At 46.0% G+C, this 26,710-nt stretch overlaps 1 protein-coding gene across 1 annotated transcript in view; it reads left to right on the forward strand.

Moving 5' to 3' along the window:
* Positions 1–26,710, forward strand: part of otog (otogelin) — a gene marked incomplete at both ends in the record, with an annotated part of 175,701 nt that overhangs the window by 104,222 nt on the left and 44,769 nt on the right. The window contains 5 exons of the mRNA XM_084337666.1: positions 10,098–10,254; positions 10,398–10,424; positions 10,613–10,780; positions 12,023–12,301; positions 18,598–18,715. Of these exons, the coding sequence (XP_084193792.1) occupies positions 10,098–10,254; positions 10,398–10,424; positions 10,613–10,780; positions 12,023–12,301; positions 18,598–18,715 (749 nt within the window). The remainder of the gene's footprint in view (positions 1–10,097; positions 10,255–10,397; positions 10,425–10,612; positions 10,781–12,022; positions 12,302–18,597; positions 18,716–26,710) is intronic.

The raw sequence follows: 26,710 nt of genomic DNA on the forward strand, positions 1-26,710 counted from the left end.
ACAGACGATGGGGTGGCGGAGAGAGAGAGCATGTTGTTTGCTAAAAACAGCTTCTAAGTCATGATAAACAGGGGGAATAGTGGAGAGGTCAAGGGGTTCATTGGAAACATGAGGATTGGCAACCTCTACTGGGGGGTGAGCAGACTGCAGACAGGCGGCGTGACAGTGGAGACTCCAACTAGTGACTGAACAGGTTGGCCAGTTAATGACGGGATTGTGTAGTCTTAACCAGGGCTGGCCGAGGACTATAGGTGTATCGGGGGGAGGTGATGACGTGGAACTGGATTATTTCGCCGTGATTACCCGAAAGTAATAGGCGGAGGGGTTTGGTGCGGTGAGTCACTCGAGCAAGTAGGCTCCCATTCAGAGCATTGGCGTCGAAGGGTACAGCCAGCGATTCTGTGATAATTCGGGCTTGGGAGACCAGATTGGCGTCTATGAAGTTTTCGTCTGCACCAGAATCAACCAGGGCGGATAAAGGAATCGACTGATCACTCCAACTAGGAGTGGCATCGAATTGCATGCTAGGTCGGGGAATGGAGGGAGTACTTCGGCCTGTCAATGTTCCCACATTCATCAACAAGCTGACGCGTTTGGGCGCACAGGACAGGCATCTTGGAAGTGACCCCCCTGGCCACAGTACAGACAGTCTTCGGTGACGCACGTTGGGAGAGATGAGCCCGACCCAGGTGCATGGGCTCGGCAGCCGAAGAGGACGGGGAGAGCGCAGAACGGCATGGGGGAAATAGTTCTCGGGACCTACTCTGGTGCCGTGAATGGGGGAGGGGGGAAAGAACAGGGTGATTTCGCCATCGTGGAACGGCTAACACTCTCTCGACGGCGCTCCAAAGAATCCGACGTATCTCTAGCAGCTCATTCGTCCTTGAGAACATCACTGAGTCCATGTCGGAATATCCCTTTCAACGCCTCATCGTTCCACCCGGAGTCGGCAGAGAGGATACGGAACTCAATGGAGTATTCGCTGACACTGCGGTGGCCCTGACGGATGGCTAAGAGTCTAGCAGACCCATCGGTTCCGCCGAGGGGATGGGCAAAAACCTTTTGCAGCTCAGCGGTGAAATCGACAAAAGACTAACAGAGGGGTGACCTACGGTACCAGAGCGCTGATGCCCACGCTAACGCATCTCCTTTGAGCAACCCCATCAGGTAAGCGATCTTAGATTTATCAGTTTGGTAGGTGAGGGGCTGTTGTTCAAAAACGAGTGCACATTGAATAAATAAAGATCGGCTTTTGGTGACGTCATAGCGTTCGGGTGCTGGAAAATGAGGCTCCCTATACTGAGGCTGGGTTGGGGCTTGTGGAGGTTAGTGAGGCTGGTGAGGCAGAAAGGTGAGCGGCAATCAGACTTAATTGATTATCTTGGTAAGCGGAGCTGGCAGGGAGTGCTTGGAGTGAGGCAGAAAACTCCTGGAGCATGTGTGTGTGCTGGTTTACCAGGTCTCCTTGGCTGGTGAGGGCACGCTGGAGCCGGTCCAATTCTCCTGAGTCCTGTGGTGCTGGGTCCGTGTTCTGTTAGGGTGCCATCTATAGAACCCAAGAGCAGAACACAAGGCACAGGAGAATGAGGCGGTTTAGGGTATTTAATGATAAACCCAGCAGATGACAAGGCAGGTAGTGAGAGTCAGAGCCAACCGTAGTACAATCTCAGCTACCACTTTAGTTATAAATTATATAGTTTCTGCATTGGACAAAAAGAAACATTGTGCTGCCCTATTTATAGATCTATCCAAAGCGTTTGATATGGTTGATCATTCTCTTCTGTTGAATAGACTGTATAGTATTGGTTTTGATGATTGGTTCTGGAGCTATTTTATCAGGCAGAAACCATGTGTGAAAGTGGGCAAAACCCAGTCAGAACTATTACCCATTACAAAAGGTGTTCCACAAGGATCGATCCTAGGCCTCGTTTTATTTACTATTTATATTAATGATATTATTCTGTCCTTGAAGGGCTGTCAATTCCATTTATATGCAGAGGACACAATTATCTACTGTACCGCAGATTCTGTACAATTATCTACTTACAATATACAACATGCATTTAATGATCTGCAAGATAAGCTTGTATTAAATGCAAGCAAAACTAAATTCATGATGTTCTCCCGGGCCAGAAATATTGATCAAAACAGTTTACTTATATCGACTAGAAATGGGTGTGATATAGAAAGGGTAAGTGAATATGAATATCTTGGAATCTGGCTCGATGATACATTTTTGTTTAACCCTCCAGTCACCCTTGTCGCAATTCTGGTCAAATAGCTTTTTTTTTCACATGTGTTTGTGGATAGCGTTGGCTAGATTTTATGTATATGCCAAAGAAGTAGCTCAGTATCACATCTTGGACTCACATTACAATAATCCATGTTTTTTTGCATAAACGTGTCACACCTTCCACCCTAGTCACATAAATGAACAGGTTAGGGTTAGGGGGTTATTAACCCTAACCCTAACCTTAACCCTAACCCTAACCCTAATTAAAAAAAATTGTTAGAATCCTGAAAATGAATAAATATTCGATATGTATGTTGAGGACTGAAGTTAATAATGATATTCATGAAAAGAAATTTGAACAATACATGAAAAAGATATGTTTTAATGAGATTGCAGTTTCGGCCACTAGGGATACAGGTAGTGGGTTTTTGGAAGGGTGACTGGAGGGTTAAATATCATACAAACAACCTTGCCAGTAAATTGAGGCAATATAATCTAGTTTCCCAATGCTGTGTAGAAAGAGGGTTCTTGAAGCTTTCTATCTGTCTTGGATTATGGAGATGTGATTTATAGAAATGCTGCCGCTTCAAATCTTAAACCACTAGATTCTGCTTATTATTCTGCTCTTAGATTTATCACTTGTGACAGATATGATACACACCACTGCATCTTATATGACAAAGTGGGTTGGTCTTTTCTGGCTAAAGGCGAAATCAACACTGGTATTTATTTATCCTTAAGGCCATTAACAGGAAATGAACTCCTTATCTCACATCACTATTAGTTTGGAACACTAGACCCTATATGACCCACTCAAATGATTGGCTTACACTGGAGGTCCCCCATATACAGACCCAACTAGGAAAATCAGCCTTTCATTATAGTGCTGCCCGGCCTATACTACACGGAACTCTCTTCAGCTCTCGCTGAAGATGAAACTAGCTCTAACGCAGGGGAAGTTTAGAGGCTTACTTGCAGGCCTGCCTGCAACAGTCTGTAACACCTTTTGACTTAGCCTACTTATATTAGTTAAGGGCAGTATATAGTCTTTCAGGTGTTTGGATTCTGTAGGGGGATGACGGGTCGTGTGCTCCATGGCCTGTAGCCGTGCCAGGGGGGTGGGGGGGCGGTGATTCTGGATGTCCCGGTCCTACCGTGTCTTCTCTCTTGGCCGCTGTTGTGTCTGTCTGCTTGAGTGTTTGGAGTCGCGGCTCCTTTGGCGTGGCTGCGGGTCCTGGGGGGCGTGTCATTCCTCTGTGGAGTTTGGGGGTGGGGGGCATGGGATTCGCTGGTTTTCCTCGTGGTGGCGGGGGTGCCGGGGAAGATGGGGTGGCTCGCGGGGGGTGGCATTCCCGTGCATTGCGGTGTGAGTGGCGTGCGGGCTGTTTGTGTTTTCCTTCGGTCATGACGTGCTTTATCGGGGGAAGGGGGGGGGGGGTGTCTTGGATGGGGATGTGTTCCGGGGGGGTTCACATGCCTTCGAGCAACATTGTACTAATTGTATGCCAATTCGTAAGTCTGCATGTTTATGTTGCACTTCTTTTATTCTCTTTTATATTTATTCTTATGCAATTTATGCATTGTTTTTGTGTGCTGATTTTATGCCTATGTTCATTTATACTAATTGGTGTGGGGCACTCTGGACTGTGGTCCATGTCTGAAAAGTGCTATATAGATAGTTATGAATATTTATTATTATTATATCGTAAAAATGTATGCATTGAACTGACTGAAGACCTGCATGCTCTGCATTCTGTCAGCATTTTCCATATCTATCTGACAGGGCTTTCCCTGGACCGAAAGCAAGGGAGGAGGCTACTGGGCTGACAGAGCCTCGTCTGTTTTAACACTTTTTCTTTTTGGTTCAACCTTTTCCTTCTTGCCACTCCTGAGTCTTGGCCTAGCAGGCTTTTTACATTGGGGCTTTCCCTGAGTAGAGGTGACCGATTGGGGTAAATGCAGAAATTGAGGAGCAGGATGAATAATCTGAAGGGAAAACCGAATAGCAACTTTTGTTGGGCCACTGCTTCATTTACATTCAGTCATTTAGCTGAACGCTTTTATCCAAAGCCACTTACAAGTTCTGTACAACAGGTCAGCAGGAAGGGTACAACTCTTTCAATGTTCATCAAACAGTGTTGAAACTTGGGTGCTGCAGTGTTGAGTGTATAGTAGTAGAGACATATAGTAGGTAGTAATATAGACAAGGAAGATGAATTAGTGGAAGAGTGCATGATAGTAGAAGACTATCATGGGTTTCGGCTGCCCTAACTGTGGTGGGAAGTTTGTTTTCCTCCTCTTAAGAGCAGGCGCAGGACCTGGACCGCCAGGGCTTAAACGTTACGTTGCCCAAAACCCCTGCTGGGGACCAGTGTCATCGGGTTGGACTGTTGCCTGAAAGGGGCAGGCTGAGCAGAACCCTGTTGCCTTCCGGAGGGGGGAGGGGGGGGCACCCCAAAGCTGCTGGTTTGGTGGCAATCACTTTGGCAAATGTGCATCCTGCTCCAGCACGATGAGCGGGGGGGATACGCCCGTCTCTGAGGAAGCAAGGAACTGAGGGCCTTGCTCTCCTTTTTCCTTTGCTCAAAGGATGCCTATTTAGTAGTGACAGGGGGCTAACTTCCTCATCCAGGGACAGGTGCCTGTCTGTGTCTGGGATATTAGAGAGTTAGAGCCAGAAATGCCTCAGGGCAACCACTGTTAATGTAGTCCCCATAATTGCACGTAACTTGATTGGTACACCGAGTGGTTCTCATGGTGAAGTCCAAAAACTGTACGCATCTCTTGCCAGAGCTCCTTGATGGGCTTCCTCTGCTCAATGGCTAACCCTGCTTCAGCCTGGTGCACCGCCAAGTATGCCATAAGCATGGAGACAGTATTTTCAGCCTGAGCAGCTTGAGCTGCAGATTTGTAGATCTTATCATTTGGGAAGATAACCTAGGGTGCTTATGGGGAAGAGAGGGAACTGAGGCAAACCCTGCATTGGTGTCAGGTGTCAAATAGGTTGCCGGTGATGGATCGACTTTGGGGCAGTTGAGATCCCATCTCTTTCGCTTATCCATTTCTGTGAGGGAATTAAAGCCTCCAGGTGGAACTCCCACGTGTCATCAAAATGCTAAACACCGGCAGAGACTGTTTAGCTGCCAAATGGGTAGGAGGGAGAAAAAATCCTATTCCCAACCTAATACCAAGACAACGCAAAGCCCTCTTGCTGACTTCCAGGAAAAGGGCACCAGCCATAGTTCCCTGAGTGTTATTGCTAGTGGTAGTGTCAGACTGAGTCAGGCAGGGGAACTCTTCTTCAGCAAGACCACCAGACAATTCGCTGGAATGATCCACCTCCTCGGAGGCCCCTTGAGTCGGGTTATTGAACATCTCCCCCGTAGACACAGCAGGTTCAGAGAGTTCCAGATGGGGGAGGGGTAAGAGATCAAAAGTAGTACATATAAAATCCATTCCACCCTGCAAAGTCCTGTCATCAAGGCGAGTGCAATGTTCTGACAGACCAGTCTAGCATGTTCTAGACCAAGGCAGGTGAAACAAGCAGCGTGGGTGTCAAGTGAGCCGAAGTGACTGCTAGCTTAAAACGGCTAGATCCGTAGGAAGGACAAACTTTAATTCCCTGCGGTGAAAACCAACTACGGGTAGCAAGCCGAAGCGGCTAGTATGGTAGTCACAAGACTGACCACATCACAAGGGATTCTAAATGATTCGAATTCCACAGTAAAGACGAGTGAATAACAATACTAAAAACAAAACAAGAGAAAGATTGTTGCCACTATAGCTATCAATAGAGAAAAAATATCCCAATAACAACACAACACTTTGTGAAGACAGAAATTCATTGTCTTCTAAAGAAACAGGCCAAGCTGTTAGCGAGAATATTTAAAGCTAAACGTATTAGAACTATCAAGCAGGTCTTGAAGAGCTTGATAGGGCTCCCCAAGTGCTGTCCAATGCTTTTACCTAAAAGGTGTCTATAAGAGCTTCAAGCCAATAGCCTATGGAGATAATATTGAATGGTAAACTATTTTGTGAATTAATTAGTTCTTTGATGAAACAATATCTTTGTTGGCAGACAGCTGCTTTGGACAATCTCTGTTATCAACACTGCCATAATTAGCAAGCATAGCGTAGCTCGACCTGTGTAACGTTACTTGTTGCTCTGCTGGGAAAGGCCATTCATAAGTCAAAGTTATGGGAGGCGGTTGGGGTCATAAAGGTCAATGTGATTCATTGTGTACATAAATTGGAACTTGGATTTTTTTACCAATTCCCGAAGTTTTACCACAAAAAGAAACGCAGCTGCAAAAGCAATAATTTTTTATTGCAACAAATCCTGGAGGGACTGATTATAATTGTGTGTGTGATGTGCACACATGTGTGTGTGCCTGTCTATAGATGCTGTGCCATGCAGTTTCTCTCTGTGCTGTTTCAGCTGTCTGTGTGGATGAGTACTGTAGTGGGGGAATGGGGGTGGGTGGGCGGATGGGTCATTAGTCATTTGAGTCGTGGCTCTGAGGCCTGTGTGACTCCAGAGTTAAGATCTAACCCCTTAATCAGGAGCTTAGACTGCCGGCTCTCTCTCTCCTACTCACATTATTACACTTCAAACGGTCTCCTCTATGGTCCAGTGTAGTCGATGCCTGGTGCTCTGAGCACGGCACTATAACGACTGACTCCGTCAACTCCAAAAGATTTTATGCATACTGGGTGAAAATATGTTTAAAATAGGGATGTCCGGATTAAGGTGGGGTTACAATGGTATCAAGGAGGAATGTGAAAAAGGGGATCTGATCTGATGGTACTTGTACTTTATATTGTATTATGTATGTATATGCATAGATTTTATGTCCGGATGGTGTATCTATGGAATGGCCACCGTCTCTATCACACTCTCATATGCACATGTTTAGCCGCATACACGTGTCTAGGATACACATATTCGTATGTGTACATAATAGATTTACACACACTCATATGCACAAGGCTGAGATATACATGCCAGGGGCACACATACATGCACATACTCACTTATAGGAAATAGGCATACACACACGTACATATACACATAGTTGAAGCATAGGCTCTCACTGACACATATGGGGGTTATACACATACATAGGGGACACACACATACGTAGCTGAGACGCACATACATATACATACCTGAGATACACACTCACATAGGGGGCAGACAGAGGCACACGTGGATACGAGACACACACAAGAGGTAGGAGTACAGTCACATACCTGAAAGATGCACACACACACACATATGAGGCATGCACACATACTTACGTGATACACGTACCCACGTACATATATCTGAGACACACATGCATGCATGCTCTCATGCACACCTACATATATCTGAGACGCATTCTCTCACATGCAATATGGAGAAGGATGGCATCCCGATAGAGGATGCAGCACATACCTGCTCGCAGGTAGATCGGTCTACATGTAAAGTATGTGCATCAGGGATATATATGCACAATATATAGTATTTTTTTTCGTAAGTCTTTTTTTTATTTCCATGTCAGTTTTTAATGTATTTGTATGAGTCTTTTACATGTTTTGTATGTTCTTACAAAAAAAAGAAAAAGGCAAATCTTGGACGTTGCATATTGTGATGTGGAAAGATATGTGTTGAATATTGGGAGAGATTTGTGCAAATATATATATAAAAAAAAAAAAATAGGGATGTCCGATATTATCGGCCTACCGATATTATCGGCCGATATTGGCATTAAAATGTGATATCGGAAATTATCAGTATCGGTTTTCAAATTATTATTTTACATTTATTTAACCTTTATTTACCCAGGCAAGCAAGTAAGAACAAATTCTGATTTTATTTATTGTCAAAAGTATGCATAATGTTGTGTTAATTCCACAACAAGAGATATGTAATGTTAATTACCTGAAATTATTCCGTTTTGGGGGGGGGGGGGGGGGGGGGGGGGACCCTGCATATATCGGTATCGGTTGATATCGGTTGATATCAGTATCGGAAATTAAGAGTTGGACAATATCGGTATATCGTATCGGTAAAAAAGCCAATATCGAACATCCCTAGTAAAGCTTTTTTTTATGTTCTCAGGTAAACATATGCACATCCATCCTGTATGTGCTGAGCTGTAGAACAAATAATAGTGAAAGGTAGAATTTTCACACTATGGTATATTACTTTTAATACATTACATTACCCATTACAAATATTTCTTTGGAGCAAAAAGTGTGCGAGTTTTACTATTGATGTTTTTAACACTTTGAGTGCCAGCTATTAGACAAAGCCATCTGTAGCAAGGCCACCACTAGATAGATAGGGAACAGTCACCTTGTTTGTAGAGCTATAACTATATTCTATATTATAGCTATGGATACAATACTATGGCCCATTTGACATCACATATCTATCGTTCAATATGTGAAAAAGAATACATTTTTCCATCCATACGTTCCCGTGTTATACCGTGGTGAATATAAGTATGGTTTTACAGCGGTCTAGGGTAATTCGTGAAATGCTGAGTTAGAGCCCTATACGTCCATTCCACTATATACGTTGCCATTTCTTGCCTGTATACGCTATTATCCCGAAATCAAATCTATATCATAGGTATTATGTTCCATCATGAACGCATGAAAGGGGGAGGGGTCGTTTCTGATTATTCTATTGTCAGTAACGGCATTCGCATTGAACACTAAAAATCTGTCTGATCTGTGTAAAAGCATTGCAGGATCAAGCTAAAATTAACGTCAGATCATTCTTACCTGTGATCAGGAGTATTCCAAAAATAATATTCCAATTGTTTGATCGCCATCTGGTACATCCAAAGCCCATTTGGCCCACGGCATAATCCACCACAACATATGGATCGGGGTTATTTGACGTGCTTCGATGGAACCGGCAGAACGGCTGCCCTCGCCCGACAAGGAAACATGAAACCGGAGACGTGTGGCCATCCCACAGAGAAAGATACAAGGTTGCGAAGGGTGCTCGATACCGCTGTCTAGCGGGATGCGGACGGTATTGCACCTTGGGGACCTCAGACTCATTCCATATGGTACAACAGGCTCCCTGGGTGGATAATGAATAAAATTATCGAAGAAATTCGATTATTTTTGGCACTGAACGACTTAGGCCCAGAAATGACTTTTCTCGTCTTTGGCACCCAAAGTGTTAATGCACAGCAGCAGACAAGGAAACTGTGAAAAAGCGTTTCAGGATGTTTACCAACGCTGTAGTGTGGTAGTGAAGGGGTTAAACCTTTGTAGGTGGTAGTAAAAGGGTTGACCTTCTGTAGTGTGGTATTCAAAGCATTAACCGTTTGTAGTGCGGTAGTGAAAGGGTTAACCTTCTGTAGTGTGGTAGTGAAAGCATTAACCGATTGTAGTGTGGTAGTGAAAACGTTAACCGTTTGTAGTGCGGTAGTGAAAGGGTTAACCTTCTGTAGTGTGGTAGTGAAAGCATTAACCGATTGTAGTGTGGTAGTGAAAACGTTAACCGTTTGTAGTGCGGTAGTGAAAGGGTTAAACGTTGACGAAGGCCTATACGAAAAAGGATCATAACAAACATATTCTGCATTCAGAAGGTTTATAAGAAACATATACGTAGCCGTTACCTTCAAATATAATTACCTTACTCATCTTAATTTTTTAACAGTATTATACATGTATCTTAAGAGTATTGTTTGAGGAACCATATATGGCAGTTTCTCTAAATTCCTCGTTGCAATCATACATGTGGATTTACTGCCATTCGTTTGACTTCAGCGTTTTTTGGTAGACCATGTAAAAAAATATTTTCCCTAGGAGGTTATGGTATGACTGCATTGTTTTGGTGTCTCCCTCCATCCAGGTGGATGTGACGTGGTTCTATATGAACTGCCTGGCAGACACGTGTGGCTGTAACCGCGGTGGGGACTGTGAGTGCTTCTGCACCAGCGTGGCGGCCTACGCCCAGCGCTGCTGCCACCAGGGCATCTCCGTGGACTGGCGCAGTCCATCCATGTGCCGTAAGTCACCGGGAAGTGGACCTACAGTCTGGAGCATGATAGTTAGCGTTGCCCACTTGAGTTTTCCTCCGTCTCAGAGATTTCTGGAAGTGGTGATGATCTCTTTGTGTGATAACTGGACGTCGTGTGTTTCTCTTTTACAGCTTATGACTGTGAATTCTACAACAAAGGTACACATATTATCTTCACACCTCTAAAAATCAACCCCCTTTTTCGTTAATCAAATTGCCAAAAATCTTTACCCCTATTTACAGAGCATGTCATGTTGTTGTAACCATTTTAAAAACCACAAGGGGGAGTAGTATATACACCGAACGGAGGTGCATTGTACCTAACACAACTGAACTCTCCTCTGCAGTTCTGGGGAAAGGCCCCTTCAGGTTATTTACCTACAGGGCCCGGGATACGGTGCTGGCAGCCAACCGGTCCAGCGGTGCCGTGTTCCTCCGGAAGGGAGAACCCGGTGCCACGGGGATCCTATCCCTATTCATGATGACCCCCGGCCTCAGCAGAACCCGGCCACACGGTGAGTTGTGGAAATAGAGTAAAGTGAACATTTACACTTGTTATCTTCCAAACTTCATTTCTATTTCCGTCCCGTTTGCCTGCTCCTCACTTGACATCGGATACTTTGTTGATCTCTGTGACATTCTGCGTGCTGCTTCTCTTCCTGGACTTAGATCATTTCAAGTTGATCCCCCATACACGACTTGCCCAGTTGGAAGTATCTCTTTCAAGCTAATCTTGGAATCAGAGTTTTCAGCGAGCAGCACCTTGCCTCTGCCCCCTCAGCCCTGACCGAATGCCAATCAGACGGTGTTCTCCACTTCCGCCGTGTCTACCGCTCTCGGCGGTGTATGGATTATGGAATGAGTTGCATTTCCCCCGGGGAAACACCGATGCCGGGAGATTCACGTATAGACTCACAGTGGCAGACGGGCTCAACTGGATCACGTTGCCAAAATGCTAATACGGCAATGTGAGCTACTGTAGAGTCCGGTCCTATCAACCTGCGCTGGTGACTGCTCACAAAAAGCCAGGATTACAGCAAACTAACATAATATCTCTTCGCTCATGGTATTGTCCTCATGACTGTTAAAGGGGAACTATTTTACTATTTCTTTCACTATTTGGGCACTTTTACACAATTCCTGTGAGTGTATGGAACACCTCTGTAATTATATATTTTTTTTAATTAATTGTTTTGTATTTCTAATCAAGTCTTCAAAAACAGCATTTTTCTACCTCAAGATCTTAAGCCGTTTTGAGCCTGGGCTCCAACCACAATGGTAAACCACTGCGGGACATGATGATTATCATGCAGCGGTGTCTTTCTGCCATCACAAATCATCACATTTTCAGATGACTCAGTTCAGTGAGGGTGAATATTGTGAGAGGAGAATTGGAAGAATGCGCCAATATGAGAATTAGAGACATAGATCATATTAATATAAGTCCACATAGCTAGGAAACAATGCTAAACACTGAAAAAGGCCATTTATAAGATAGTTACCCTTTAAATACTTATTTTTTTGGGCCAATATATATTTATTATCTTTTGGCTTTTCCCATCATTTAAAATATTTCTTTATTTCTTGTGTTCTTATTTACCTTTCTCTATATATCATTCCTCTATATATCATTCCTATTTGTTGCTGTGTGTGGCTGTCAACCATGCAATTTACTCTTTTTAAAGTTCTCATCTTATCTTATTTATCATTACCGTTGATAAACCACTAACTGAATAACGTTGTTCCTACATTCCCAGACACATCGCTGGTGTCCTTGGAGGCGGCCGACAGACCAAACTACTTCCTGTGCTTTGTCCCCGGCGGCCGCCTGAGACTGTCCAAGTGGGAGGAGAGCACGTCCTTCTGGGACCGGGCCACCTTTGTCCTCCACAAGGACACCTGGCTCACAGGCTACAACTCTCTGGAGTCCTTCGCCAAACCGAGCTACTTCCTCCACTTCACCGTGTCCTGGGTCAACGTCATGAAGTACAAACACACAGACACGTTCCGCAAAGCCACGCTCCTCAAAATGACAGGTCAGTGTTGGGCGTCGGTTGGGCGAGTGTTTCTCTGAGCCTTGCGGTACTAGCACCCCATTTATCTCGTTCTTTGCGCCGGTAACGTTGCTGACACATGGTCGTGTTTTGGAAATGGCACCGCTCACCTTTCTTGGGCCTCTCTGCAGGCAACCCAATACTGACTGTATGACAGCTGAGCCACGGAGAACAAAGACTTTCAGTCTGCGGAGGCATACGCCTCCATGTGTAAAATCACCCATTTAACCAGTTAATGGGCTCTTTGTGCTTGCGGCCATATTTTGCATTGCCCTGTAATGGTAACCTCCAGCAGCTGTTGACTGGCACGCTCCCTAGTGCAGAGCAAATTGAGAGCTTTTGTCAGTGGCGAGTGGATGTTGTGGGCTAGGAAGCTCCCTTAATCTTCAATATATAGAGGGTGCGGAGGCCTGTAAGCGTGTGTGAGTTTGTGCGTATGGAGGGTGTATGTGCTACTGGAAGGGCCCACGCCTTCATGGATCTTCAGCTCCAAAGTTTCAGCCCCTGTCCTACTTGTGGGGCATTTACCCACAACAGTGCCCAGCGTGGGTCTCTGGTACAGAGGTATTACAGTATGAGAGGATGGTCTCTCTGGTAGAGAGGTATTACAGTATGAGAGGATGGTCTCTCTGGTATAGAGGTATTACAGTATGAGAGGATGGTCTCTCTGGTAGAGAGGTATTACAGTATGAGAGGATGGTCTCTCTGGGTAGAGAGGTATTACAGTATGAGAGGATGGTCTCTCTGGTAGAGAGGTATTACAGTATGAGAGGATGGTCTCTCTGGGTAGAGAGGTATTACAGTATGAGAGGATGGTCTCTCTGGTAGAGAGGTATTAGTATGAGAGGATGGTCTCTCTAGTAGAGAGGTATTACAGTATGAGAGGATGGTCTCTCTAGTAGAGAGGTATTACAGTATGAGAGGATGGTCTCTGGTAGAGAGGTATTACAGTATGAGAGGATGGTCTCTCTGGTAGAGAGGTATTACAGTATGAGAGGATGGTCTCTCTAGTAGAGAGGTATTACAGTATGAGAGGATGGTCTCTCTGGTAGAGAGGTATTACAGTATGAGAGGATGGTCTCTCTGGTAGAGAGGTATTACAGTATGAGAGGATGGTCTCTCTGGTAGAGAGGTATTACAGTATGAGAGGATGGTCTCTCTGGTAGAGAGGTATTACAGTATGAGAGGATGGTCTCTCTGGTAGAGAGGTATTACAGTATGAGAGGATGGTCTCTCTGGTAGAGAGGTAGTACAGTATGAGAGGATGGTCTCTCTGGTAGAGAGGTATTACAGTATGAGAGGATGGTCTCTCTGGTAGAGAGGTATTACAGTATGAGAGGATGGTCTCTCTGGTATAGAGGTATTACAGTATGAGAGGATGGTCTCTCTGGGTAGAGAGGTATTACAGTATGAGAGGATGGTCTCTCTGGTAGAGAGGTATTACAGTATGAGAGGATGGTCTCTCTGGTATAGAGGTATTACAGTATGAGAGGATGGTCTCTCTGGTAGAGAGGTATTACAGTATGAGAGGATGGTCTCTCTAGTAGAGAGGTATTACAGTATGAGAGGATGGTCTCTCTGGTAGAGAGGTATTACAGTATGAGAGGATGGTCTCTCTGGTAGAGAGGTATTACAGTATGAGAGGATGGTCTCTCTAGTAGAGAGGTATTACAGTATGACAGGATGGTCTCTCTGGGTACAGAGGTATTACAGTATGAGAGGATGGTCTCTCTGGTATAGAGGTATTACAGTATGAGAGGATGGTCTCTCTGGTAGAGAGGTATTACAGTATGAGAGGATGGTCTCTCTGGTAGAGAGGTATTACAGTATGAGAGGATGGTCTCTCTGGTATAGAGGTATTACAGTATGAGAGGATGGTCTCTCTGGTAGAGAGGTAGTACAGTATGAGAGGATGGTCTCTCTGGTAGAGAGGTATTACAGTATGAGAGGATGGTCTCTCTGGTAGAGAGGTAGTACAGTATGAGAGGATGGTCTCTCTGATAGAGAGGTATTACAGTATGAGAGGATGGTCTCTCTGGTACAGAGGTATTACAGTATGAGAGGATGGTCTCTCTGGTAGAGAGGTATTACAGTATGAGAGGATGGTCTCTCTGGTAGAGAGGTATTACAGTATGAGAGGATGGTCTTTCTGGTAGAGAGGTATTACAGTATGAGAGGATGGTCTCTCTGGTAGAGAGGTATTACAGTATGAGAGGATGGTCTCTCTGGTAGAGAGGTATTACAGTATGAGAGGATGGTCTCTCTGGTAGAGAAGGTAGTACAGTATGAGAGGATGGTCTCTCTGGTAGAGAGGTATTACAGTATGAGGATGGTCTCTCTGGTAGAGAGGTATTACAGTATGAGAGGATGGTCTCTCTGGTAGAGAGGTATTACAGTATGAGAGGATGGTCTCTCTGGTAGAGAGGTATTACAGTATGAGAGGATGGTCTCTCTGGTAGAGAGGTATTACAGTATGAGAGGATGGTCTCTCTAGTATAGAGGTATTACAGTATGAGAGGATGGTCTCTCTAGTAGAGAGGTATTACAGTATGAGCGGATGGTCTCTCTGGGTAGAGAGGTATTACAGTATGAGAGGATGGTCTCTCTGGTAGAGAGGTATTACAGTATGAGAGGATGGTCTCTCTGGTATAGAGGTATTACAGTATGAGAGGATGGTCTCTCTGGTAGAGAGGTAGTACAGTATGAGAGGATGGTCTCTCTGGTAGAGATGTATTACAGTATGAGAGGATGGTCTCTCTGATAGAGAGGTATTACAGTATGAGAGGATGGTCTCTCTGGTAGAGAGGTATTACAGTATGAGAGGATGGTCTCTCTGGTAGAGAGGTAGTACAGTATGAGAGGATGGTCTCTCTGGTAGAGAGGTATTACAGTATGAGAGGATGGTCTCTCTAGTAGAGAGGTATTACAGTATGAGAGGATGGTCTCTCTGGTAGAGAGGTATTACAGTATGAGAGGATGGTCTCTCTGGTAGAGAGGTATTACAGTATGAGAGGATGGTCTCTCTGGTACAGAGGTATTACAGTATGAGAGGATGGTCTCTCTGGTACAGAGGTATTACAGTATGAGAGGATGGTCTCTCTGGTAGAGAGGTATTACAGTATGAGAGGATGGTCTCTCTGGTAGAGAGGTATTACAGTATGAGGATGGTCTCTCTGGTAGAGAGGTATTACAGTATGAGAGGATGGTCTCTCTAGTAGAGAGGTAGTACAGTATGAGAGGATGGTCTCTCTGGTAGAGAGGTATTACAGTATGAGAGGATGGTCTCTCTGGTAGAGAGGTATTACAGTATGAGAGGATGGTCTCTCTGGGTAGAGAGGTAGTACAGTATGAGAGGATGGTCTCTCTGGTAGAGAGGTATTACAGTATGAGAGGATGGTCTCTCTGGTAGAGAGGTATTACAGTATGAGAGGATGGTCTCTCTGGTAGAGAGGTATTACAGTATGAGAGGATGGTCTCTCTGGTAGAGAGGTATTACAGTATGAGGGGATGGTCTCTCTGGTAGAGAGGTATTACAGTATGAGAGGATGGTCTCTCTGGTAGAGAGGTATTACAGTATGAGAGGATGGTCTCTCTGGTATAGAGGTATTACAGTATGAGAGGATGGTCTCTCTGGTACAGAGGTATTACAGTATGAGAGGATGGTCTCTCTGGTAGAGAGGTATTACAGTATGAGAGGATGGTCTCTCTGGTAGAGAGGTATTACAGTATGAGAGGATGGTCTCTCTGGTAGAGAGGTATTACAGTATGAGAGGATGGTCTCTCTGGTAGAGAGGTATTACAGTATGAGAGGATGGTCTCTCTGGTAGAGAGGTAGTACAGTATGAGAGGATGGTCTCTCTAGTAGAGAGGTATTACAGTATGAGAGGATGGTCTCTCTAGTAGAGAGGTATTACAGTATGAGAGGATGGTCTCTCTGGTAGAGAGGTATTACAGTATGAGAGGATGGTCTCTCTGGTAGAGAGGTATTACAGTATGAGAGGATGGGTCTCTCTGGTAGAGAGGTATTACAGTATGAGAGGATGGTCTCTCTGGTAGAGAGGTATTACAGTATGAGAGGATGGTTTCTCTGGGTAGAGAGGTATTACAGTATGAGAGGATGGTCTCTCTGGTAGAGAGGTATTGCAGTATGAGAGGATGGTCTCTCTGGTAGAGAGGTATTACAGTATGAGAGGATGGTCTCTCTGGTAGAGAGGTATTACAGTATGAGAGGATGGTCTCTCTGGTAGAGAGGTATTACAGTATGAGAGGATGGTCTCTCTAGTAGAGAGGTATTACAGTATGAGAGGATGGTCTCTCTGGTAGAGAGGTATTACAGTATGAGGATGGTCTCTCTGGATAGAGAGGTATTACAGTATGAGAGGATGGTCTCTCTGGTAGAGAGGTATTACAGTATGAGAGGATGGTCTCTCTGGTAGAGAGGTATTACAGTATGAGAGGATGGTCTCTCTGGTATAGAGGTATTACAGTATGAGAGGATGGTCTCTCTGGTAGAGAGGTATTACAGTATGAGAGGATGGTCTCTCTGGTAGAGAGGTATTATAGTATGAGAGGATGGTCTCTCTAGTACAGAGGTATTACAGTATGAGAGGATGGTCTCTCTGGTAGAGAGGTATTACAGTATGAGAGGATGGTCTCTCTGGTAGAGAGGTATTACAGTATGAGAGGATGGTCTCTCTAGTAGAGAGGTATTACAGTATGAGAGGATGGTCTCTCTGGTATAGAGGTATTACAGTATGAGAGGATGGTCTCTCTGGGTAGAGAGGTATTACAGTATGAGAGGATGGTCTCTCTGGTAGAGAGGTATTACAGTATGAGAGGATGGTCTCTCTAGTAGAGAGGTAGTACAGTATGAGAGGATGGTCTCTCTGGTAGAGAGGTATTACAGTATGAGAGGATGGTCTCTCTAGTAGAGAGGTATTACAGTATGAGAGGATGGTCTCTCTGGTAGAGAGGTATTACAGTATGAGAGGATGGTCTCTCTGGTAGAGAGGTAGTACAGTATGAGAGGATGGTCTCTCTGGTAGAGAGGTATTACAGTATGAGAGGATGGTCTCTCTGGTAGAGAGGTATTACAGTATGAGAGGATGGTCTCTAGTAGAGAGATATTACAGTATGAGAGGATGGTCTCTAGTAGAGAGGTATTACAGTATGGTCTCTCTGGGTAGAGAGGTATTACAGTATGGTCTCTCTGGGTAGAGAGGTATTACAGTATGAGGATGGTCTCTCTGGTAGAGAGGTATTACAGTATGAGAGGATGGTCTCTCTGGTAGAGAGGTATTACAGTATGAGGATGGGTCTCTCTGGTAGAGAGGTATTACAGTATGAGAGGATGGTCTCTAGTAAAGAGGTATTACAGTATGGTCTCTCTGGGTAGAGAGGTATTACAGTATGGTCTCTCTGGGTAGAGAGGTATTACAGTATGGTCTCTCTGGGTATAGAGGTATTACAGTATGAGAGGATGGAGGCCCAGACATCAAGCAGCTGTGGGTTAAATTACAGCCACTCCACTATTAGGGGATATTTTGTGATCCTGGTGTTACAGTTCAACTGGTCACCAATTACTGTGTCCCAGGTCAGAGTTCAAGACCAGCGAGGTCCAGGGTGCTACATTCCCTGATTCTACGCAACACAGAGACGCACACACACACACGTCTCCGCACGCACACACACACAGTTCAGAGAGCCGGGGGCAATTACTGCTGCTAAAAATATGGCAGCATTTGTTTTAGTTAATGGAACAGTCATGCCAGGCCCTGGGGGCTGCATGGCAATAGCAGATAGGATTTCCCGCTGACAGCAGTGGATGCCGTACATACTCTGTGGCTGAGAGGGCTGGGGAGGTCAGGCCGTGTCCAGGGCGACAGCCCCCGGCCCTCAGCGACCACTCCCCCCCCCTCTGGAGACTGGATCACACACACACCGAGAGGCACTAATGGGGTTCCACATTCATGGCATTGGTGAACAGTAAAAGCATGGTTGTTGTATTTTTAGATATAAGTTAGTGACTCACTTCATCATTCCAAAGAATTTTACTTTGACATCCTATACCCACACTGACGTTTGAGGAGGATCTTTTAAATAACTGTAGTCTATAAAATGGCTAGATCTCTGTCAAAACATTCACAGATATTGACCATTTATAATCTAGCCATAGTTATCATCAACTCCTGAACAGTGTAGTAATTTCACAGTAATAAACTTGCATGTTCCTTTATGGTACTGGACAAAATAAAGTGTTTTGTGTGTTTTTCCATCAGGCCCTGACCCGGACACCCCTACGGGTCCTCGGTGCCAGTGGAGGTATGACTCGTGCGTCAGTCCCTGCTTCAAGACCTGCAGCGACCCCTCTGGTGGGAACTGTGTCACCATTCCCAAGTAAGACACTTCACCCCCCCCTCACCCCCTCGACACAACACAATCGATTATATTCACACACCGGCCATTTTGTGCTGTCATGCTCAGGTTGGGATTCCGTTCCACCCTGTTCCCAGCTGGATATGGTCAATAGATAGGGGCTTAATTTAAAGGCAATGACATTTTGAAAGATTGTACAGTATGACATGTTTATATACACACACTGTTGGGGGCGACAGTGGCTCGAAAGGTAGAGCAGTCATCTGACATCTGGTAATCCGGAGGTTTCCGGTTCAATTCCCGCTCCTCCCGGGCAGAATGTTGAAGTGTCCTTGAGCAAGACACTTAACCCCTAATTGCTCCTGATGAGCAGGTTGGCACCTTGCATGGTCACCTCTGCCGTCGGTGTGTGAATGTGTGAGTGAATGGGTAAAATGTGAGGAACAAATTGTAAAGCGCTTTGGATAAAAGCTGCTATATAAATGCAGCCATTTACTTTTACACTGTATTATATACATATGCTTACTTTGTTTGCTACTATACAAACAAAGATACATATTATATACATTTTCTCTTTTTCTTTGTATATTAGCAATAGGCCTACCATACGGTTATCCTATAACCATAGGTATATGAGTAATAGTGAGCGCTCTGCGCCTAGTGGAACATATCCTATATCAGTCTAACTACTGAATAAATTTCACCACATGTACATGTACACACCCATCCGCCTGTCCACACCCCCATCCGCTCCTCTACATAAGCAGGGGTGTGGCCATACTAACAACTCCTTCCCAAGTCTTTCACCACCGAAGGCGAAGACCACGGGGTCCTCAGTGAGTCCAGTGCAGAGCGCTCGCTATTACTCATATAACTATGGTTATTGGATAATCGTATGTTATATTACGTCCAGGGCCGCCTGGGAGAAATGCGAGGCCCTGTGCGAGATTTAAACGCGAGAGAGAGAGAGAGAGAGCATGTGTGTTTGTGTGTTAGAGAGAGAGAGCATGTCTGGCTCAACATAACGTTAGCCAACATAACGTTAGCCTTAGCCACGATAGCTAGCCGGCCCGAGAGAGAGAGAGATATATCCACGGCGGGAATAGAATAGAGTGCATTAAAAACTCACCAAACGTCCAAGAGGATGGAGACAACCGCGTGGAGTTGACGAAGTTCATCTGCCGAATGACTGTCCTCTTCATCTTGGCATAACAATGCTACACGCGCTCTCTCTAATAATAATAATAATAATAGATCAAATTTATATAGCGCCTTTCATAGAACCCAAGGTCGCTAGGTTAGCTAACGCTAGTTAGCCTTTAGCTAAGCTAGCTACTAGCCGACATGGCTATCCCGACTGTCTGAACCACACGTTAGCACTCGATATTATAACGTAGCTAAAGCTAACTAGCTGTCCCTGCCTTTAGCTAAGCCGACATGGCTAGCCTGACTGAACTGTCTAACATGCAACAACTTTCATCTTCAGTCCATCTGACCGTCCTCTTCGTCTTGGCTGGCATAAGCATAATAACCGCCAATGCTGCACGCGCGAAATAGTCAAACGCAGCTGACGCACGCCGGCCGACTGTACACATGTAAGTTGTAACCCCTCCCTTTCGTTGAAACCAATAGTATGTCTGCTGCAGAGCCCCAGAGCTCCAATAGTGAGTATGTCTGCTGCAGAGCCGCAGAGGAACAAGTCAGACACATTCTACAAACGTGTCTAATGTGAAATATATAAGCATATAAGCAAAACTAGATTTTATGTCTGTGATGAAAAGGGGCCTCGTGGGAAGGGGGGCCTCGCAAAAAAAAAAATAATAATAATAAAAAAAATAAAACAAAAAAAAAAGTATTTAAAAAAAAAAAAATTGTGCGAGGCCCCCCTTCCCGCGAGGCCCTGTGCGACCGCACTGCTCGCACACCCCCTGAGGCGGTCATAGCTTACGCTCTGCGCCTAGTGGAACACAGGAGCTGAGCAGAGCGGAAGCTCGACGAATGTACCCGCTGAGGCACCCCACAACCATCAGAACCGGGGAAGACCCGAGCCCCCGGACCCCCCTAGTGGAGGATGGGAGGGAATCGGATCTGACTGTGCGAAGAGGGTTTAGCAACTTACGCACAGGGTGAGCAGACCGTGGGACTTACCTTCCCACAGAAGAACCCACAACTACACAGCCGCGCAACCCACATGCCACTAGGAAACGAACGGGAAGGGAAAAAAAAACTTTACAACCCCTAACATCACGGGGTCAAGGTCAAGAACCCAACCCTGTGGCAAGGCCGTAGCAGCGGAGCGCGAAGGAGGACCCAGCCCCAGGAAGGGACTGGACCCCCCCGGAAAAGTGGGCCCGGTGAGGCCAAGGATGCCGCAGCATCGAGACCCCACCAGGCGGTCACTAGTGACACCACCCCCCACATCGCCAGCGTATCGGACAGGGCCCATCCAAGAGCAGGCCCTTCCCCCCTACAGCACGCCGCCCTGAAGCACTCAAGAGGCTACACCCCCACAACGGGACCAGGCAGCGCACCGGGGAGACAACCCCCAAAGAGGTTGATCCCTCAATCCAGGAAACAGGTCAAAAGGACTCGACCTGAGCCTGGAGCACTGCGGACTAGACAGGCGCCAAAGGGGTCTGCTGAAAACAGCACCCCGGCGGAAGGGGCGTATGGTATGCTGTGCACCATGTCGCAGCCTGCACACAAAAAAACACCCTCTAGAGGGGCCGAGGCAGAGAAGGCTGACACGATTGGCAGACGTCATGAAAGGTGTGGGGGCACACTCGCAGGCAGACAGGGTCAAGCCCGGCCTAACCCGAGAGTCGACTCCGCTACCAACACACCTGGAAACCAATCACCACCTAACAGGAGGCGGTTGTTCCTATAACCCCCCCAAGAAAAAACTCCAAACCACAACTGCGGGTATACACCGGCTATACAGCAGTACAAGTGTTTCAGTTCTGAAGAAGGGGTTAACCCAGGGCAACAGGTTGACGAGAACGAGTCCGGACCTGGGCCCGGCGGACCGGGCCGTATACAGGGATGCCAGAGGGGTACAAAACCCACCTCGACAGCCCCCTCCCAGCCCCGCCAAGCAGGAGAAGAGGGGTGAAAAAAGAATGGAGAAGGACCAGGCTCCTTCAGCACAGTGCAAGGTACAACACAAAACGGACCAAGCAATAGTGAAGGATAACACGCAGTGATATAACCACAAACACCTCCATAACATCAACCCCTGCAACGCCCGGGCCAACCCAGCGATTTCCCCCCCGAAAAAGCACAAGTCCTTCAGTGTACCAGAACAGCAGATCTGCGCCCCGGCGGACAACGGGTTAACTGACCTGGTCCGGCGTGACCAGAACCAGTCCTGTGTCCTAATCACGCCACCATCCCCAGTCCTAAGAGGGAGGTAGGTATGGGTGTCGATCTAGAACATCACAGAGGGCGCCACCAAGACGGTCAGAACATAAAAGCACCGCGCCCGGTGGCCCACCCCAAAAGCGTGAGACCCCTCTGCCAATGCTCTGATCTATTCCGTCATCTCCCCCCAGAGATGAACGAGAATTCATCGAGACTAACCTAGTACACTGGCGCTCGGAAGAGACAAAACTCCATCCTAGTTGCCCCATAAAAACGCTGTTTCAATGATGAGCAACCAAGGCGCGCAAGCCCATGCGTGGTTCCACACAGAAGCACCCAGGGCCAGCACTATGTACACGTCGAGACCCAAAACATATCAATGGTAATTCTAACAAGAACCCAGATAACGTTCCCTCCAAGCCGCCTGGGAGAGCGGCAGGAAGCTGGCCAAGACACAGATATGGGTCCCATATGACGCGTCCGAGTGAAAACACGCCTGTCAACCCTGCCCTGTATAAAAGAGAGGAGACAGGGAACCCCCAGAGAGACTTCCCACGTGAGTAATAATTGAAAAGATATATGTACTGAGATCTTCTTGAGGAAGGACAGGACACATTCACTGAGAAACATTGCTTTATACTGAAACCTAGGGTAAGCCATTTTAAGTTTATTAGTGAAATCTTAAAACCAGCGGACTTGATTAAAGGGGCGTGTTAAAACGGCCATTTTGTTTAGTTAAGTGACACATTAAGGGCCAGGTGCTAGACAGCACTAATTAGTGATAGAGATCTATAGGCTTGCTGGCTTGGCGTCAGCGAAGCGTTGAGAAACAAAGAGGGACAAAGAGGAGTTGTCCTGGAGTTATCCGCTGAGGGATCCACCTAGTGCTACGTACACCATAGTCCTATCCTCCACTCCTCTCCGAAAATTGCTTCTTTCCCTCCCACTCTGCTATTCCTCTACTACCTCGCTCCCTCCCTACTCCCTTCACCTTTCTCCTCTCCAGAACAGATTCAACCCACCCACGGCAGTTTGCTAGCAACCCGGCTAATCTCTCCTACCCTCCTACAGCCACTAATACACCTGTCACAGTACGGGGAGGCTTATGGAATTGTCAATCAGCAGTCAAGAAAGCTGACTTCATTACTGCCTACGCCCATAGTCAAAATCTGCAGCTCCTGGCTCTAACTGAGACCTGGATAACCCCCAATGGTCTCCAACTACACACCCTCAAGACCCCTATGCTCTGCATCTTCTGGCTGCCTCAGACCTACTCCTATCCGAGCTCCGGGAGGGTCATCAAGGAGAACCCGCCTATTCTCAGTCCTTGCCCCACAATGGTGGAATGAAGTACCCACCCCAGTTAGAACAGCCGAAACCCGTCCAATCTTTCGCCGTCGACTTCTTCAACCATTATCTAAAAAAAAATATATATATATATATCTTACCCTAACTAACCTTACTGTCATGCACTTGTCCTAATAAACTAACCTACACTGTAGCACTCAACACTTTGATGAACATTGTTACTCAGCTGATAGAGTTGTGCCCTTCCTGATGACTTGTCGTACAGAACTTGTAAGTCGCTTTGGATAAAAGCGTCAGCTAAATGACTAAATGTAAATGTAAAATAAATGTAAATATGTAACATTGAGCTACGTGACCAAGATCAAGACATATGCAACAGAGCGCAGAGCAGAACTTCTTTTTAAGTTCTCACGCACCGCATAACTCATCTTGACAATAATAGAGGTCCACAACATGGAGCCTGAAAAGAACTCACGGAAGTCTCACAACCAATAGAAACGCACCCAGTGACGTACTCTATGGCGGGGGGGAATTCCGTGACCCACCTGCCCAAATATGGCGTGGGACCAGGGAACTCCCTTTAATCGGTTCATTTCCGTTTTATAGCATTTCGAAAAGCTATTGTTTTCTCAAAAATGTCAGGAAAATAGAGAGATTCCCTCATAAACGGCATTTACTGGAATATTCTCGAATACACTAGACACGTTGTCATTTGTCGGCCTATTTATGAATCGTTTTCAAATAAACGCTAGATTATCGATAGTATATGTGTACTTATGCACGCTATAGAAGCGAGCTGAGAAATCGATTCTCTTATTTCCTCAACAGCACATACACACACACACACACACACACACACACACACACACACACACACACACACACACACACACACACACACACACACACACACACACACACACACACACACATATACACATACGGGGCACGCTGTTATCTCAGTGAAAACAGCTCAGATTATCCTAAAACTGGTAACATAGACTTCTTACCTTAGATCAGATGTTCTCCAAAAAGATTATTCTAATTCCTGATCGCCATTCCAAATATCGATCGCGTTTATTGACGGCTCGCCAGCATAGTGTAGCCAGTAGGCTCCCCCCCACACATCCACATGTGTAATCGAATGGGCTGCAGTTACACAGGGATAGACGATAGGGGGCGGTATTTTCCCATCGGAGCTCCTAGAGGGGCTGCTGTACCAACGGGAGACTCGGTTGATGAAATATGAATTCAGATCGCTAATAAATAATAAAAAAAAGCGGCAATTAGCATCGTCGGCATTCAACGGGGGGGGGGGGGGGGGGGCGAAATAACGACATAACACGTCACCGGCATCCAAAGTGTTAACGTGGGCATCAAACCAGAACCCCCTCCACGCCACTAAGTGGCAGCGAAAAAGTATACCAGCCTGGAGCCGGACCTTCGTAAGCTGTGTAGTTGTTCCCCCCACAACCAACACACCTGGCGCCCGCGTTGCAAAAACATCACCCGCCCCAGAGAGGCTGCCAGCCCTCACACGGCAGAGCGCCTCCCAAGCAAAGTGTCCAACTGCAGAGCTGGAGGTAATGCCGGCGGGGATTGCTCAGCGACGCGAGCCCCTAATACGAAGCGCCGGTGGAGGTCAGAATGATCATCATCTTTTAGATCTAGACACTCCGGTGGCGAAGACATTATCGCTGTATTTCCTTGAAAATAGTGAGAGAGAAAACAAAGATATAATGTCAACGCAGCTCCTTCTCTTCAACGTAGCTCCTTTCCAACTATTTTCGTTACTAAACTCAATATGCGGACACAGAAAAGCAGACTATTTATTCAGAAAAGTGGGTCAGGTATCCGGGCAGGAATCGAGTGATCTTGTAGAGTTCAGGGTGAGTGTGTGGGGCAGGGTAGTCAGATGGGCAGGGGTCGATAACGTAACGGGTACTCAGGTAATAAGGGGAGTAGGCAGTAGCAAGGTAGTCCAACAGGCGAAGGGTCATACACGGGTTCAAATCCTCATACGTTCCGGGAAAAGGCAAGGAGAATGGTCAGGCAGGCAGAGATCAAACATGGTATCCAAGCACGAGATCAGGGTGAAGAGCCAGGTATCGGACTGTGGGAAAGGAGGAGAACACAGGGTTAGGCACGGTTAAAGAACAACGGAATAGATCACTCACAAGCGCACAATAAACTACGACTGGGAAACACGAAGTTACGATCTGGCAGCATCATGACATCTGAGGCGGGGCTATATAGTTGAAATAATCAGCCCACAGATGTCAATCAGCTGCTCCCATGGCTCCAGCACACCTGAACTCCATGCCTTGTAATGAGAGATAGAGAGAGGCGAGAGAGAGAGAGAGAGGGCGGGGAGGGAGAGAGAGCGACAGAGAGAGAGTGATAGAGAGAGAGAGCGACAGAGAGAGCAACAGAGAGAGAGCGACAGAGAGAGAGAGCGACAGAGAGAGAGCGACAGAGCGAGAACGAGAGCGAGAGAGAGAAGCCAGACAATGACAGCGTGTGGCAGGATGTTTCACTGGGAAGGGAAGTAGAAGCTGTAGTGAGACTTGAGTAACTTATGGTTAACCATCTATAAATATATCAACATAATATACTGTACTTCCTTAGTAGGTAAAGGGGAATGTCACAGGCCCCATGAAATCAAAATAGATGTTTGTAATTTCCTGGAAAACGGAAAAGAAAAGACCACGGGGCATATACAAATTTTGCGTCTAATTTAATGCTTTCTAGAATGACATTTACAGCACATTGTAACTGAGCTAGCACTCTGCCTCTTTAATTAAATTGAACAAATGTTCAATGTTAGCTTGCTAGCTAACGTTACTAATGTTGCGTCATGTTGCTAACCTATGTTGCTAACATTAGCTCGCTAGCTAATGGGTTGACCATAATGCACATTCAGCACTATTGGCTACAAAAATGCCAATCAATATCCAGGACAAGTCTCTCCCTAGCTTCGTGTGGGTTCTTTTAAGAAGTCCCACAATATTTATGCGTCTCCCAGGACAGTTCAGTCAATATTGTGAACATGCACCACTCTCCGCTGAAGCTAGAAGCCAACGGGAGAACCCTCACATGATGATGATGTCACCTGGATGTCAAATCTAGGGCTGTTCCATAGACAACATACATATTGAGGTTTAAATTCTGGTTAAGACCTGTTGGTAATACTAGAATATAAAGCTCATTTGGGTGTGTGAATTCACGCAAACATTTGATTGCCTCGTAAAGCCAGAGCCCCATTCATTGTCTATGGAGCATCCCTAGATTTTACATCCAGGTGACATCACAGATTGGAGGGTTCTCCCTCTGACTTCTAGCTTTAGG

The sequence above is a fragment of the Notolepis coatsorum genome (genome assembly GCF_963971535.1).
Source record: "Notolepis coatsorum genome assembly, chromosome: 20".
In the NCBI taxonomy this organism is placed as follows: Eukaryota; Metazoa; Chordata; class Actinopteri; order Aulopiformes; family Paralepididae; genus Notolepis; species Notolepis coatsorum.